Source organism: Macaca nemestrina, chromosome 12, assembly GCF_043159975.1.
Source record: "Macaca nemestrina isolate mMacNem1 chromosome 12, mMacNem.hap1, whole genome shotgun sequence".
NCBI classification, from domain to species: Eukaryota; Metazoa; Chordata; class Mammalia; order Primates; family Cercopithecidae; genus Macaca; species Macaca nemestrina.
Window position 1 is genome coordinate 4,297,634 of NC_092136.1, and position 18,849 is coordinate 4,316,482.

At 42.9% G+C, this 18,849-nt stretch overlaps 1 protein-coding gene across 16 annotated transcripts in view; it reads right to left on the reverse strand.

Moving 5' to 3' along the window:
- Positions 1–18,849, reverse strand: part of LOC105469735 (PTPRF interacting protein alpha 1) — a 121,356-nt gene that overhangs the window by 10,310 nt on the left and 92,197 nt on the right. For 9 of the 16 annotated variants that reach the window (XM_011721206.3, XM_011721202.3, XM_011721214.3 and 6 more), the window contains 6 exons: positions 18,214–18,295; positions 17,906–18,106; positions 14,620–14,682; positions 14,096–14,122; positions 2,326–2,501; positions 2,142–2,239 (listed from right to left, as the gene is read on the reverse strand). In XM_011721206.3, the coding sequence (XP_011719508.2) occupies positions 2,142–2,239; positions 2,326–2,501; positions 14,096–14,122; positions 14,620–14,682; positions 17,906–18,106; positions 18,214–18,295 (647 nt within the window). The remainder of the gene's footprint in view (positions 1–2,141; positions 2,240–2,325; positions 2,502–14,095; positions 14,123–14,619; positions 14,683–17,905; positions 18,107–18,213; positions 18,296–18,849) is intronic. The other 7 variants (XM_011721212.3, XM_011721205.3, XM_011721210.3 and 4 more) reach the window with 2 other exon arrangements.

Consider the following 18,849-nt stretch of genomic DNA (forward strand, 5'->3'; position numbering starts at 1 on the left):
ATTTGCTGCACTGGGACAATGGTGTCCTGGCCCTGCTCCACTCTCAGGGAGACTCTCCCATTAGAACTCATCCTTCCAGTGAGCACAAGAGGAATGAAGTTATTATTTCTAGAGAAAAGAAGATGAGGAGGATCCAGGGATCAGAAGCCAGAGGACTGCAAGAACGTGAATACCTAACACGTATAAACATGCTTCACACACAGACTGGAGTCTTCTGAAAACTTCATCACAGATGGAGCTGGCTTCAGAATAAAATGAACACTTTGCATAATTCCACAGAAACCTCTCATTTCTAATCTTGACGTCTTTGTCTCATTTTAAAATGAGAGAAACTTAAAAATATCATCCAGCATATTAGAGGCTTTGCAGAAAATCTTTTTTCTTCCTCTCTCTCTTTTTTTATTGACAAGGTGCTGCTCTGTCGCCCAGTCTGGATACAGCTTGGTACCATCACAGCTCACTGCAGCCTCAACCTCTGGGGCTCAAGCGATTTTTTCCACCTCAGCCTCCTGAGGAGCTGGAACTACAGGCGTATGTCACGAAGCCCAGCTAATTTTTTGGTACTGACAGGGTTTCACTGTGTTGCCCAGGCTGGTCTTGAACTCATGGGCTCAGATAATACTCTTGCCTTGGCCTCCCAAAGTGTTGAGATTACAGGCATAAGCTACCATGCCTGGTCACAATATCTTAAGAAAATTAACAAATTATTCAATTTGCTCTATTAGATCTAAAAATAGCCACTCTATAAAAATATATGCAGATGATCACCAATCACTTCCAAAGACAGTTTTTGTCTATTGGAAAAAGATGTAAAATAGATACAGAAAACAAAACAGATGGACATATTTCATTTCCAATGCCCTTTTCTGGATAAAAGTCCATACGTATACACACATTGTATAAATGTCGACTTACGACTTTTCTCCTGATTCACATTAACTCAATCATGAGTAAACTTCCCTTCGGCTGGGCCATCTCCCAACCATATTTTTATCCTTAGTTTCTTTCTTAGTAAAAAGTGGGGATGAAAACAGCACTTAGACTGACAGGGCTGAGGGAAAGACGAAAGAAGCCAACCCCGGAGTGCTTGGAGCACCACCCAGTGCCTACTCACTGTGAGTAAGGCTGGCCTCTTCTTATCGCTATTGTTGTTAGTGACTTCCTTGCATTCCAGGAATTCTGGGAGTCATTACTCTGAGCTTAATGTTTACCGTCTAACTTTAAAACCAAATTCTGACTGGGTGTGGGGGCTCACACCTGTAATCCCAACACTTTGGAAGACCAAGGTGGGAGGATCGCCTGAGCTCAAAAGTTCGAGATCAGCCTACGTGACATAGCGAGACCCTGTCTCACGCCTGCAGTCCCAGCAGCTACCAGGGAGGCTAAGGTAGGAAGAGCACTTGAGCCCAGGAGTTCAAGGCTACAGTGAGCTGTGATCACACCACTTCACTCCAGCCCAGCCTGGGCTAGACAGCGAGACCCTGTCTCAAAATAAGATAAATAAGCAAACAAACAAACACATCTGAGTGCCGAGTGAGAGGCTCCCCAACAGAGAGGAGAGCCCACCCCACGTCTTCTGGATGGATGTCCCACGTCCTCTAACCTCCCCGGCCTGTGTTTTCCAACTGAAATGCCTTTTCCTTACCCTAAGCAGCTGCTCCACCTTCTTCAAGGACTGGCTGAAATGTGGACGCTGCTTCTCCTTCCACTCTGGGAGCAGAACTGCACGGCGCTTTCCTGTGTTCCTGAACCCCTTGGATAAGCCCCCAGCCATATTTCTTACACTTGAATCATCAAGTGAGCTTTGCTCTGCTGTTATCTAACAGTGTGGAACAGCATTTTGGAGTGAAGGAGTACACAGGGCATGACCAAAGGAAAATTCTCAACTCATAGGAAATGACTAGCCTGAGACATTTAACCTCCAGACTGAGGTGTGAGAACACAGGGAACAGTTCTCTGGCTGTGGAAGAGGATGTCAAAAGCACTCATCTTCATCCAGCCCTCCTCTGCAATGACACTAGACTAGTTTTCTCCACTTAAATTTAGCCTTTCTTGATTTTTTGGAAAACAGGAAGTCACTGAGGCTGCAAACACACCAGCAAGTAGGAGTGAACTAAATCAATTAAATGTCATGTACTAGCCTTTTATTTCACTCTGACTTTCTTCTCTTTTTCTTTCCAGTTCTTTCCGGTCATAATTTAACCTTCTCAGGCACATAATTCCACACTGGAAACTGTTTCTATTTGGAAGAAAAGAGAGATGATTTAGAGATGGTAACAGTGAAAAATCTTAGCCAATTAGTAAGAACTATCTCCATTAAGTTACCTGTGAAAACTGTCGACCATTTTCAGCTGCCCTCGCAGGTCTTTCTTGGTCAAGTGGTCCAGCATCCTGGCGTCTACAAGGCACTCCATGAAGTAGCTACGGTACTGGGGTAGGCCCAGGCTGGGGAGCCACTCGTTGCCGATCCACTCATGGTTCATGTCCCCATAGGCGAGTGTCTGCTTTTCATAAATGAAAAAGGTCAGTTCTGGAGGAAGTCTCAAAAGCAGTTTAAATCATTTTTAAATTGAATTTTTAATCTATTACCTATATTCTCAAAGGCTAAACTAGTGATAATTTTATAACTGCAAAACAATTTGATCTCTTCTTCTCACCTTTTAAATTTGTTAGTAAAATTTTTATACAACAGGAATCGTAACATTAAAAATATATGATTCATTGTGATAAATTTAACTTTTTAATCAAACTACAAAAAAAAACTGTACCTGGCTACAAATTTCCTCTCTGAAATAGTTTTTAATATAATAATATGACAACAAAGATTGATCACGACTCATGAACAAGTTTGAAGGCTGAATTAAACACTGCTCCCTAAAATTATCTCTGGTTGGTTTACATTTTAACACTTTGTTTTCCTAAACAAAAAATCTATTTCAAAATCAGTAAAAGTAAGTTAAAATATAGTTTTAGAGAAGAGATAAAGCAACAACCAATAGGACTGAATGGGGAAACACACAAATCCACAATTACAGTTGAAAAAATTCAACACTTCTTTCTCATAGCAATTGATGAAAAGAGCAAAAAAAGAAAAAACTAAGAATATAGAAAACCTAAACTAACAACCCTTAACCAACCTGACCTGACATTTTGTAGAACACACCACCCAACAACAGAATATAGAACACTCCACCCAATAACAGAATGTAGAACACGGCGCCCAACAACAGAATATAGAATGTGCCACCCAAACAATAGAATACAGAACACATCACCCAACAACAGAATACAGAACACGCCACCCAAAAAGAGAATACAGAACACACCATCGAACAACAGAATATAGAACATCCACCCAACAGCGGAATATAGAACACTCCACCCAACAAGAGAATATAGAACATGGCACCCAACAACAGAAGATAGAACATGCCACCCAACAACAGAAGATAGAACACGCCACCCAACAACAGAAGATAGAACACACCACCCAACAACAGAATATAGAACACGCCACCTAACAAAAGAACACAGAACACTCCATCCAACAACAGAATATAGAACACGCCACCCAACAACAGAATATAGAACAATCCACCCAACAACAGAATAGAGAACAATCCACCCAACAACAGAATGCAGAACACGCCACCCAACAACCAAATATAGAACAATCAACAAGAGAATATAGAACAATCCATCCAATAACAGAATATAGAACATGCCACCCAACAACCGAATATAGAACACGCCACCCAACAACAGAATATAGAACAATCTACCCAACAACAGAATATAGAACAATACACCCAACAGAATATAGAACACAGCACCCAACAACAGAATATAGAACACGCCACCCAACAACCGAATATAGAACACGCCACCCAACAACAGAATACAGAACACGCCACCCAACAACTGAATATAGAACACGCCACCCAACAACAGAATATAGAACACGCCACCCAACAACAGAATATAGAACACGCCACCCAACAACAGAATATAGAACACGCCACCCAACAACAGAATATAGAACACGCCACCCAACAACAGAATATAGAACACGCCACCCAACAACAGAATATAGAACAATCCATCCAACAACAGAATATAGAACAATCCACCCAACAACAGAATATAGAACACAGCACCCAACAACAGAATATAGAACACACCACCCAACAACAGAATATAGAACACACCACCCAACAACCGAATATAGAACACGCCACCCAACAACAGAATATAGAACAATCCAGCAACAGAATATAGAACAATCCACCCAATAACAGAATATAGAACACAGCACCCAACAACAGAGTATAGAACACACCACCCAACAACAGAATATAGAACACACCACCCAACAACCGAATATAGCACAATCCACCCAACAACAGAATACAGAACAATCCACCCAACAATAGAATATAGAACAATTCACCCACCAACAGAATATAGAACAATCCCCCCAATAAGGGGAGATATAACACACCAACAACGGAATATAGAAAACTCTAACAACAACAGAATATAGAACATGCCACCTACCAACAGAATATAGAACAATACACCCAACAACAGAATATAGAACATGCCATCCAACAACAGAATGTAGAACATGCCATGAAACAACAGGATGTAGAATGCGCCACCCAACAATAGAAGATAGAATCCTCCACCCAACAACAGAAGATAAAACGCTCCACCCAATAACAGAACACAGAACGCTCCACTCAACAGAAGACAGAACCTGCCACCCAACAACAGAATATAGACCACTCCACCAACAATAGAACACGCCACCCAATAGAATATAGAACAATCCACCCAACAACAGAAGATAGAACACGCCAACCAACAACAGAATATAGAACAATCCACCCAACAGAAGATAGAACATCCCACCCAACAACAGAATATAGAACACACCACCCAACAACAGAATATAGAACACTCCACCAACAAAAGAATATAGAACATGCCACCCAACAGAATATAGAACAATCTACCCAAAAATGGAAGAGAGAACATGCCACCCAACAAAAGAAGACAGAACACTCCATCCAACAACAGAAGACAGAACACGCCACCCGACAACCGAATATAGAACACGCCACCCAACAACAGAATACAGAACACGCCACCCAACAGAATACAGAACAATCCAACCAACAACAGAATACAGAACATGCCACCCAACAAAAGAATATAGAACATGCCACCCAACTACAGAATATAGAGCACGTCACCCAGCAACAGAATATAGAACACTACACCAACAACAGAATGTAGAACACGCCACACAACAGAATATAGAACATGCCACCCGACAACAGAAGATAGAACACTCCATCCAACAACAGAATATAGAACACTCCACCCAACAACAGAACATAGAACACGCCACCCAACAAAGAAAATAGAACATGCCACCCACCAACAGAATACAGAACACGCTGCCCACCAACAGAATACAGAACACGCCACCCAGCAACCGAATACAGAACACGCCACCCAACAACAGAATATAGAACACACAGCCTAACAACAGAATATAGAACACGCCACCCAACAACAGAATACAGAACGTGCCACCAAAAATAGAATATAGAACATTGATCCAACAACGGAATACAGAACACGCCACCCAACAACGGAATATGCAACACTCCACCCAACAACAGAATACAGAACAATCCACCCAACAACAGAATATGGAACACTCCACCAACAACAGAATATAGAACACTCCACCAATAACAGAATATAGAACACGCCACTGAACAACAGAATACAGAACAATGCACCCAACAACAGAATAAAGAACACCCCAACAACAGAATATAGAACACGCCACCGAACAACAGAATACAGAACAATGCACCCAACAACAGAATATAGAACACGCCACCCAACAACAGAATACAGAACTCGCCACCCAACAACAGAATACAGAACATGCCACCAAAACCAGAATATAGAACATTGACCCAACAACGGAATATGCAACACTCCACCCAACAATGGAATATGCAACACTCCACCCAACAACAGACTATAGAACACTCCACCAACAACAGAATATAGAACAATCCACCCAACAACAGAATATAGAACACGCCACCCAACAACAGAATATAGAACATGCCACAAACAACAGAATATAGAACATGACACCCAACAACAGAAGACAGAACACGCAACCCAACAACAGAAGATAGAACGCTCCACCTAATAACAAAAGATAGAACGCTCCACCGAACAGAAGAAAGAACACGCCACCCAACAAGAGAATATAGAAGAAACCGCCCAACAACAGAATACAGAATGCGACACCCAACAAGAGGATACAGAACACTCCACCCAACACAGAATACAGAACATGCCACCCAACAACAGAATATAGAACATGCCACCCTTGGCCGGGCGCGGTGGCTCAAGCCTGTAATCCCAGCACTTTGGGAGGCCGAGACGGGCGGATCACGAGGTCAGCAGATCGAGACCATCCTGGCTAACCCGGTGAAACCCCGTCTCTACTAAAAAATACAAAAAACTAGCCGGGCGAGGTGGCGGGCGCCTGTAGTCCCAGCTACTCGGGAGGCTGAGGCAGGAGAATGGCGTAAACCCGGGAGGCCGAGCTTGCAGTGAACTGAGATCCGGCCACTGCACTCCAGCCTGGGCGACATAGCGAGACTCTGTCTCAAAAAAAAAAAAAAAAAAAAAAAAAAAAAAGAACATGCCACCCAACAACAGAATATACAACACTCCACCCAACAACAGAATACGGAACACTCCACTCAACAACAGAATACGGAACACACTACCCAGCAACAGAATACAGAACACGCCACCCAACAACAGAATATAGAACATGCTACCCAACAACAAAATATAGAACACGCCACCCAACAACAGAATTTAGAACAATCCACCCAACAGAATATAGAACACACCACCCAGCAACAGAATATAGAACAATCCACCCAACAGGATATACAACAATCCACCCAACAACAAAATATAGAATGCTCCACCCAACAACAGAATATGCAACATTCCACCAAACAACAGCATACAGATCACTCCACCAACAACAGAATATAGAACATGCCACCCAGCAGCAGAATATACCACACACCACCCAACAACAGAATATAGAACATGCCACCCAACAACAGAATATAGAATGCACCACCCAACATCAGAAGATGGAACGCGTCACCCAACAACAGAATATAGAACACGTCACCCAACAATAGAATACAGAACATGCCACCCAGTAACCGAATATAGAACCGTCCACCCAACAACAGAATATGCAACACTCCACCCAACAACAGAATACAGAACACTCCACCGACAAGAGAATATAGAACATGCCACCCAACAGAATATAGAACACACCACCCAACAACAGAAGACAGAACGCGCCACCCAACAACAGAAGATAGAATGTACCACCAAACAACAGAATATACAACACGCCACACAATAGAATATAGGACACGCCGCCCAACAACAGAATATAGAACACGCCACCCAACAAAAGATAGAACACACCACCCAACAACAGAATACAGAACACGCCACCACCAACAGAATATAGAACATTCCACCCAACAACAGAATACAGAACAATCCACCAACAACAGAATACAGAACAATCCACCAACAACAGAATACAGAACGCTCCACCCAACAACAGAATACAGAACGCTCCACCCAACAACAGAATACAGAACGCTCCACCCAACAACAGAATATAGAACAATCCACCAACAACAGAATATAGAACAATCCACCCAACAACAGAATATAGAACACGCCACCCAACAACAGAATATACAACACGCCACCCAACAACAGAATATACAACAATCCACCCAAGAACAGAATATACAACAATCCACCCAACAACAGAATATACAACAATCCACCCAACAACAGAATATACAACACGCCACCCAACAACAGAATATACAACACGCCACCCAAGAACAGAATATACAACAATCCACCCAAGAACAGAATATACAACAATCCACCCAACAACAGAATATAGGACACACCACCCAACAACAGAATATAGAACACGCCACCCGAGAACAGAATACAGAATATGCCACCTGACAACAAAATATAGAACATGCCACCTGACAACAGAATACAGAACACGCCACCCGACAACAGAATATAGAACACGCCACCCAACAACCGAATATCAGACACTCCACTCTACAACAGAATATAGGACACACCATCCAACAACAGAAGATAAAACACTTCACCCAACAGAAGATAGAACACGCCACCCAACAACAGAATATATATTCTTTTACTATCTGTATAGTATATTCTTGCAGACAGACAAATCTCAACATACTTAAAGAGACTGAAATCAAGGTACATTCTCTTGACTTCAACAGAAATTAGAAATCAATAATAAAACGCTATCTAGAACCCCCTACTAAATATTTAAAAATTAGCATACTTCTAAATAATTCACATCAAGAAATTACAAGGGGAAATTTTTCCCTCTGTCACCCAGGCTGGAGTGCAGTGGCGCGATCTCGGATCACTGCAACCTCGCTTCCAGGGTTCAAGTCATTCTCCTGCCTCAGCCTCCTGAGTAGCTGGGATTACAAGCACAAGCCACCACACCCGACTAATTTTTGTATTTTTAGTAGAGATGGGGTTTCGCCATGTTGGCCAGCCAGGCTGGTCTCAAACTCCTGACCTCAAGTGATCCACCACCCACCTCCGCCTCCCAAACTGCTAGGATTACAGGCATGAGCCACTGCACCCAACCAGAAAATATTTTTAAAGAAACTTTTAAAAAATTCAAAAATTGTGGGAAATGGTTAAAACAATACCTTGAGAGCACAAATCATGTCAAAGGATTATCAATGCAGAAAGACCTAGAAAATCAATGATCCAAGAGTCTGCTTTTAAAAACTTAAACTAGGCTGGTGCGGTGGCTCACACTTGTAATCCTAGCACTCCAGCAGGCCGAGGCAGGCGGATCACCTTTGGTCAGGAGTTCGAGACCAGCCTCACCAACATAGTGAAATCCCATCTCTACTAAAAATACAAAACTTAGCTGGGCATGGTGGCACGTGCCCGCAGTCCCAGCTACTCGAGAGGCTAAGGCAGGAGAATGGATTGAACCCGGGAGGTGGAGGATGCAGTGAGCCGAGATCATGCCATGGCACTCCAGCCTGGGGGATAGAGCGAGGCTCTGTCTCAAAATAAAAAAAATTAAAACTTAAACTAGAAGAACAAATGAAATCCCCAGCAAGCAGAAGGAAGAAGGTAAAAAAGCAGAAATCAATGAAACAGAAAACAGAAAAATAACAGCAAATAAACTAGTGAAATGAAAATCTAGTACTTCATAAATATTAATCAAATTAACAAACTCTAGCCGGACTACATAAGGCAAAACAGAAGACATAAATCACCACTATCAAGAATGAAAGAGGGGACCAGCCTGGCCAACAGGGCAAAACCTTATCTCTACTAAAAATACAAAAATCAGCCAGGCATGGTGGCACATGCCTGTAATCCCAGCTACTCGGGAGGCTGAGGCATGAAAATTGCTTGAACCGGGAGGCGGAGGTTGCAGTCAGCCAAGATTGAGCCACTGCACTCCAGTCTGGGCAACAGAGCGAGACCCCATCTCAAAAAAAAAAAAAAAAAAAAGTTAGAGGGCAGCCAGGTATGGTGGCACATGCCGGTAACTTCAGCTACTCAGCAGGCTGAAGCAGAGGATGGCTTGAGCCCAGGTGTCTGAGACCAGCCTGGGCAACACAGTGAGATCTTGTCTCAAAAACAAAAACAGAGTAACAACAAAAAGGGGACATCAATACAGATTCAATTGACATTGAAAGAATAAGGGAATACTGTGGACAATTTTAAGCAACTTAGATGAAATGGACAAATTTCTTTTTTTTTTTTTCTTTGAGACGGAGTCTCGCTCTGTCGCCCAGGCTGGAGTGCGGTGGCCGGATCTCTGCTCACTGCAAGCTCCGCCTCCTGGGTTTACGCCATTCTCCTGCCTCAGCCTCCTGAGTAGCTGGGACTACAGGCGCTTGCCACCTCGCCCGGCTAGTTTTTTGTATTTTTTTTAGTAGAGACGGGGTTTCACCGTGTTAGCCAGGATGGTCTCGATCTCCTGACCTCGTGATCCACCCATCTCGGCCTCCCAAAGTGCTGGGATTACAGGCTTGAGCCACCGCGCCCGGCGAAATGGACAAATTTCTTAAAAGATAAACTACCAAAGCTTCTCAGAAACAGGTAACACGTATCTCTATTAGAACCTGAAGTTGTAATCATAAATCTTCTAACACAAAAAAAAGAAAATCTCTACCCAAGATAGCTTCACTGAATTCTACCAAACATTTATCAACATAAATAAATAACCAAAATTCTACACGAAGTGTTCCAAAAAAGTCTGAAACACCTTATCTCATTCTATGAGGCCAGCGTTATCCTGAGAGCAAAACCAAAGATGTAACAGAACTATAGATCAATAGCCCTCAGGCAGATCCAAAAATATGTTAACAAAATATTGCCAAGTCAACAATAAGTTAAAACAATAAGATATCATGACAAGTATGGCTTATTATTCTAGAAACATAAGTTGATTCAACATTTGAAATGAAACTCACCATATGAAGAGATTGAAAAAAACCGTATCATCTCAAAAGATGCAGAATAAGCATTTGACAAGATTTGTCATCATTTATGGAACTCCAAGCATTCCAGAAATGTAAGAAAAAAGTGCCTCAACTGGATAAAAGGCATCTACAAAAACCCTACAGCGAACATCATACTTAATGTAAAAGACTGAATGTTCAGCTGGGCATGGCAGCTTTTGCCTATAATCCCAGCACTTTGGGAGGCAGAGGTGGGTGGGTCACTTGAGGTCAGGAGTTTGAGAACAGCCTGGGCAACAGGGTGAAATCCTGTCTCTTAAAAAAAAAAAAAAAAAAGACTGAATGTGTTTCTCCTAAGACAAGGAACAAACTAAGGATGTCCACTCTCACCACTTCCATTCTACACTGTACTGGAAATCCTAGCCACTGTAATAGGTCAAGAAAGAGAAATAAAAAGTACATAAATTACAAAAGAAATAAAATTGTCTTTATTTGAAGATGATAACATTATCAATGTAGAAAAGGAATCTACAAAATAGCTATCAGAATAAGTGGGTTTAAGCAAAGTTGTAGGATACAAGGCCAATTTATAGAAATGAACTGTATTTCTAAATACTAGCAATGAACTGAAAATGGTAAAAAGTACCATTTATAGTGGCATCAAAACCTGTAAAATCCTCAGGGATAAATGTAACAGAATGCATGCAAAATGTATACAATAAAAAATAACGAACACATTACATACACGCACACACCGAAGGAAGGTACCCGAGGCACCTGAAGTCTCCAGCTGAGGAAGACTAAGTTATGGCCACGGAATTCTGCAGTTACATTATGGGGTCTTTGTAATGGCTCTCAACTAACACCATGTTGGTCTTGAAACTCTGGCTTCCAGTATAATTTGTTATTTGGTCCAAGCTAGAAGCAATAACTCAAATTCTAACAAAGAATGTTTAAATTCTACTAGAAAAAAAATGCTTCACCACTTTCTCTAAAAAGAAAGAAATATGCCAAACATTTTTGGGTAATCATCAAGCTATCTAACAGTATCACCATGCTTGTTTCACTCTTCTAAACCTTACCCTTACAGGCCTGATATTTATTTATTTATTTATTTAGAGACAGGGTCTTGCTCTGTCACCCAGGCTGGAGTGCAGTGGCATGATCTCGGCTTACTGCAACCTCCAATTTCCCGGCTCAAGCGATTTTCCAGCCTAAGCCCCCCAAACATCTGGGACTACAGTCTCAAGCCACCGATACCTGGCTAATTGTTATATTCTTTGTAGAGACAGGGTTTTCCCATGTTGCCCAGGCTGGTCTTGAACTCCTGGGCTGAAAGTGATCCACCTGCCTTGGCCTCCCAAAGTGCTGGGATTACAGGCGTGAGCCACCCACCACACCTGGCCCAGGCCTGATACGTGTAGCATGGATATCTGGTATTATTTTCTTGCTTGCTGATTATGTATTCTTAAATGGGGAAATTAAACAAAGGAAATGTCTAAATAGAAAACTGCATGGAAGCAGAACCCTACTTATTTCTGTTTCCTCATTTTATGCTCTGCTCAGACTCCTGAAGTGGCCTTTAACATAAACTCCCAGAAGGATCAGGCTCCATCCCAGGGAGACCCACCTCTTCTCCTGGGCTGCGTTAGCAGCCTTCTAGAAAAAAAAAAACATACCAGGTGATCTCAGTCAAGAGAACATCCGAACTAGAAGAGACACCCACTGCACAGTGTTTATTCCCATCACTGAAACAGTCACAAGTACAACCCAGTTTTATGAACTCCATAAAATGGGAGCTCCATGATGGGGGGACCACGGGTGTCCTGCTCACAGGACAGCCAGCACTCTTACAATTTGTCAAATGAGGTATACATGGTTTTGAGCACGCCTTGATGCTTTCCTCCTGAGTGTCTAGGGGCAGCTCAAAGTTCTCCCCGGTTTAAGAGCTGGCCACTGTGGACTGCCCTTGGCAGCGGTGGCAGTCCCATCTGGAAGACAGGAAGGAGGAAGGAGGGAAAAGTGATACGAGCTTCCACTAGACTGCATGTCGGCTAGTGCTGGAGTCATCACCACACCTCAGTCTTGTTTGTATTTGCACTGCAAAGAGCAAGCTCAAGCTTATTTAATTTACACTTCATGTCTCTGACTCAGGCAATTTCATACTGAAGTATTAACCAAGTTCTGCTACTTGGTGGAAAATATACTGAAATTTAAGTAATTATGAAATGTACCCTATATAATTCATTTATGGTCATTATTGGTCCTGTAGTTAAACAATGAGGTTATTTATCTGGAGGAGAGGCACAGAATGTTTAAATCAAGAGAGAAAAAAGCCCACAGAGTCACATTATAGCTACTCTATTTGGTTAAAAAAATAAATAAATAAATAAAGGTGTGGGGACAGTCTAATGGGCTAGAATTTAGGAGCACCAAGAATAGGAAACAGCTGCTTCAATCATCACCTCGTAATCAGGAAAATTATGACTTAAAATCTTTTTGATTCTTTTCAGATATAACATGATTCTTCTGAAGCCCTCAAATACAGTCCATTCGGGAAAGCCTCTACAACTGCCTGTCCGTGCCTCATGGCTGCGATGTGCCACTGAGACACACACCCTGACCACAGAAGGCCACTGAGACACACACCCTGACCACAGAAGGCCACTGAGACACACACCCTGACCACAGAAGGCCACTGAGACACACACCCTGACCACAGAAGGCCACTGAGACACACACCCTGACCACAGAAGGCCACTGAGACACACACCCTGACCACAGAAGGCTGGTGGCATCGCACGGAAGGAACTGCTGACATTTCGGCAAGCTATCTGCATGTACAGAATGCCAAACAGTTGGGATAGAGCTTTTGGTGAGTTGAAGAATTGAGCAGCTGAAAATTCAAATGTACAGTACTCGAGAAGAGGCTTAATTCCTTAGGATTCCATTAGTAAGAAAATCTTTAAGTGGACATAGTATTAGGATAGTATTTAGTAAATAAAATCAACACAAAGACACAGAGGAAAAGTCACTACGCCAATTTCTATGTTTGGAAATTTATTAGAACACAATTTCCCCATCAGTATAGCTTGTAATTAACGTTACCCTACCAGGAAATTACATACATAATCTCAGAAGCTGCCTAAGCCACAAGACTTTGTATAAAAGATCATATGTTAAACAAAGCAATCTATATTAATTAAAAATAACTGCCATGGCACCATATGAGAAATGTTCAAAATTGTCCATGAGACGTACTCTTTAATCCTATGCTTGACCAGTGCTTTCAAATCATTAACAGTCCTGTACTCTGAATAAATTAAGATGCTATAAACATCAAAAAAAAGTAGATTACACAAGTTTTCATACTCCAATTGCTTTTTGCTGCTGTACATGTAGTGAAGAATATATTACAGAAAGACTCCAACCTGAGCCCAGCTTCCCTCCTCATCTTCCTGGGGTTACGTGGTTAGGAATGCAAAAGAACATAACTATTAGTATTGGTGAGCTCGGTAGTGCAGGCAAAGCAACTCTGCAGGGAAGATGCAGCTTCACTGAGTGAAAAAGTTCAGACTAGCAAAGCATCATGCAAAACTCATGCAAAACCAACAATTTCAACTTCTCATGCAAGAAGCAGGCTCTCTCCATGCCAAGCACATCCATGGAAGGAGAAAGGGCCACACAGACACACGGAGGCTCAACTGAGATCTCTCCAAAAAGAGAGCTAGGTTAAAGCTATTCTAAAGAGAGAGTCTACCAACTTTAAGTTCCTGGAAAAAACCTAAAATACAATACAAATTCTACTTACACATTCAACTAATAACTAAAGGAAATACTTATCTGGAACAATTGAATGGAAAATAACATTTTTGTTTCAACAAAAAGGCAAAGAACCCAGACGGTCTTAGTGGAAAATGCGCGGGGGGAGTGCAGGCTGTGGTGCATGACTAACCGTTTGCGGCGTGGCTGCGAGCGTTTCCATCTCTTCGTGTGTTAACCAGACATTTCCTGTGGTCTAAGGTGACCCCAGTGCACCAACCACATCCAGGGCAAGGGAAGCAGTGACAAAGAGGAGAGGGGCACACGCATAAGCCACAGGCACAGAGAAGGGGCCGAGGAGGCAAAGTTCGCTCTTCTCACTTTTCAGTTCAGATGCCCGTACAGAATAACCATTCCCTGTTAACACCGTGTGGTCAACACCACCAGGAGAAGAGCACACGATGCCCAGAGCTTTAGATGCCATGCTTACCCGAGGTATGTGAAATATCAAGAGAAGAAAACACGTTGTGTACTTCTGGAAACTTTGAGTAATTCTCAAGTAACTATTGATTCAATATATTTAAAACAGATTAACAACAAAGAACCCAGCATGAAACTCTTGCTTTGGCCATTGGAGGGCTTTCTGCCGCAGATGCTCCGTGATGGCCTGGAAGGCTGAAGGCAGGCCACAGGCAGAGGGGGTCATGGATGTGCTAAGCAGTGTCGATGGCTCTGTGCAGCCATCAGAACCAGACACGAGACAGACAGTGGCCTGTGTGTCTACTTGAGGGAGATTTTTTCCTTACACTTTGACATGGTGTGAAGTTTGCCTTAGGTGAGGTGTTCTCCGTCATTACTGAAGACAGTGGATAAACACGGGAGAAACCACTCAGCACCTCCATTTTCAGCAAGGCCACTCTCATGTAGAAGCACCAGAGAAGAGCTCAGACACTGCTCCCGAGGCAGGCCATGGGAAAGGAGCTCTCGGAGCAACAGGGGAGGACAAAGCTTATTGTTCATCACCATAATTTGTTCACTAAGAAGAAAAAAATAAATAAAACAAATAAAACCCCTCAAAACTTGTTTTGTAAGGTAAACTGGGAGCCCTGAATCCAGCGGTGATGTGCTCCTTGGAGAAGTGTGCCCGGGAGGCTCTTCATCGCAACAACAATTTGTGTTCTCCTGAGGAGACTAAAAGCAGAGACTGGGAATCCAGCCAGTGTAAAAAGTCTGAACTTTATACATCTGGAGTTGGCCTGCCCTTATCTCCCAATAACCATTCTTGTTTTTATTAACATAGTTCTTCTTTCTCAAGTAGGATAACCCTTCTTAAGGGCTTTCAGGGACTTCCCACATGGAGAGAAACTGTATGAGTACAGCTCATGTTGGATGAACATTTGCAGATTTGTGAACTGCTTGAAATCCTGAGCTCCCAGGGTCCTTAGCTCCCCAAACGGAAAATACCTACAGGCCAAACAAATCAAATACAGTAAAACACTGGTTATAAGGCAACCAGTGATCTCATCTTTATTTTTCCCTTTAGTTTTTATTTTAAAAAATTGTTCACAGGGCCGGGCATGGTGGCTCACGCCTGTAATCCCAGCACTTTGGGAGGCCGAGGCGGGCGGATCACAAGGTCAGGAGATCGAGACCACGGTGAAACCCAGTCTCTACTAAAAATACAAAAAATTAGCCGGGCGCGGTGGCTGGCGCCTGTAGTCCCAGCTACTCAGGAGGCTGAGCCAGGAGAATGGCGTGAACCCGGGAGGCGGAGCTTGCAGTGAACCGAGATCGCGTCACTGCACTCCAGCCTGGGTGACAGAGCAAGACTCCGTCTCAAAAAAAAAAAAAAAAATTGTTCACAAACTGGAATGATGGGGAAGGGAGGATTAGAATTCTTTAGGGACCTTTTCCAGGCATGGCTGTGCATGCCTGTAGTCACAGCTACTTGGGAGTCTGAGGCAGGAAGATCGCTTGAGCCCAGGAGTTCCAGAACAGCCTAGGCAACACAGTGAGACCCATTCTCTACAAAAAATACAAAAATGCCTTAGGGATCAATTTTGACGGTGGGATAACAAGTATCTCTTACTAGTATGTCAGCTATATTTCAATAGATGCTTCTGGCTGGGCATGGTGGCTCACACCTGTAACTTGAGCACTCAGGGACGCTGAGGCAGGAGGACTACTTGAGGCCAGGAGTTCGAGACCAGCCTGGTCAACATAGCAAGACCCTGTCTCTAAAAAGTTTTTAGAAAGTAGCTAGGTGTGGTGGTGCACACCAGTAGTCCCAAGTATTTGGGAGGCTGAGGTGGGAGGATCGCTTGAACCCAAGAGGTTGAGGCTGCAGTGAGCTATGACTGAGCCACTACACTCCAGCCTGGGTGACAGAGTAAGACCTTGCCTCTAAAAACTAAAGAACTTAAATAAATACATACATACATACATAAATATATAAATAAATGGGTGCTTCTAAGAAGGCGGAAGAGCCAGTCCTCTGAACTAGACACAAAAATTTTACTCAAGATGCTGCTTACACATAGAATGATACAGATGAATTCACAGACATAACATTAAGTGAAAGAAGCCAGACACAAGAGAGTGAATACTACAGGATCTTGTTTATCCTCATAAAGAATGAAACAAACAGAGCAGTCTATGGCGTCAGGAGCCAAGCACTCACCCCTAGGGAAGGGGCAGGGCAGTGCCTCAAAAGGAGCAGGAGGCCTTCAGAGCCCTGGTCAGATCCCATTTTTCAGTGTAGGCGTGGACCACACAGGGGATGCTGACTTACAAATCATTTAACTGTTCACTCATATGTGTGTTTCTCTATATGTATATTATATTCCAGTAACATTTAAAAACACACTATAATTGGCTTAGCAAATATCTTTATATATAGTACAAATGTTAATTACTCATTCAGTTTGAATCACAAAAACTGAAAAATGAAATTCAAAACAATTATAAAATGTGTCCTTAAATATTAACTTTTTCCTTCAAGAGGCCCTTAGACCGATTCAATTTTGATAAACTCAGCCGGGCGTGGTGGCTCATGCCTGTAATCCCAGCACATTGGAAGGCTGAGGTGGGAGGACTGCTTGAGCCCAGGAGTGTAAGACCAGCCTGGGCAACACAGCGAGACCCCCATCTCTACCAATTTTTAAAGTATTTTCATATTTCATATTTTTCATATTTTCATATTTAAATTTATAATTGCTTTTCTATGTTTAAAAAAGCTCATTTTTTTATAGTAGGATGCCATTCTAGCCAATCTTTCATAAAAGCATTTAATGAAGTTTCTTTGACCATCCAATTCCCCCAAAATTAAAAGTCCTAATGTATCTGATGCTAAAATTTTGAATTAGAACTATACTTGATGTGCTGTTAAGGAACTGGAGAAGCAATGTAAACAGGGCAGTGATACCTTCAGAGAGGCATTCCCTGTTTCCAAAGAATGCAGGGCTTATCTCTGAACATACCGTTCTAGACGTGGGTGGGGCGGACGGGCTGGTCAGCGACATGATCTCCTGGATGGCCAGCCTCAGCTTCAGTCTGTGCAGGGGGTTGCTGATGCCGATCTCACGCTGGATCTCCGTGTCAGACAGGGCCGACATGATGGCCCCGCTTTTCACATTTGCTCGGCAGGCAGCCACATACCAGGCTGGCATCCCAACCCAGAGCTGGAGGCAGAAAGCGGAAGGCAGCACAGTGAGGTACAGTCTACAAGGCAGAACTGCAAGTTCACATACTGTAACCCATGCAACTGCGTGTTAAATGAAGGACGTACCTCCAGCCAGACCACAACCGTTGGCCCGTCCCATTGGGCAAAAGGTAAACCTTGTCTCCGGGCTTCCTCCAGCAATTCATGCCTACAAAGGAGAAGATATTGAAAATTAGAGAATCAGCCAGGCATGGTAGCTCACACCTGTAATCCCAGCTCTTTGGGAGGCCGAGGCAGGAGGACCACTTGAGCCCAGGAGTTCAAGACCAGCCTAGACAACACAGCGAGACCCCATCTCTACAAAAAATTTTAAACATTAGCACGGTGTAGTGGCACACCTCTGTAGTCCCAGCTGCTCGGGAGGCTGAGGCAGGAAGACTGCTTGAGGCCAATAGTTCAAGAGCAGCCTGGGCAATATAATAAGATGCATCTCTACAAAAATTAAAAAAGAAATTAAAAAGAATTAGCCAGGCATGGTGACGCATGCCTGTAGTCTCAGCTACTTGGGAGGCTGAGGTGGAAGGACTGCCTGAGTCCAGGAGGCCGAGGCTACAGTAAGCCATGACTGTGCCACTGCACTCCAGCCTAGGCAACCGAGTGAGACCCTATCTCTAAAAAACAAAAATTAAAACCAGCAAAAACAAAAACAAAATCAAGGAACCACTATTATATGCATATATAAAATAAGTTAACAAAGTGTTC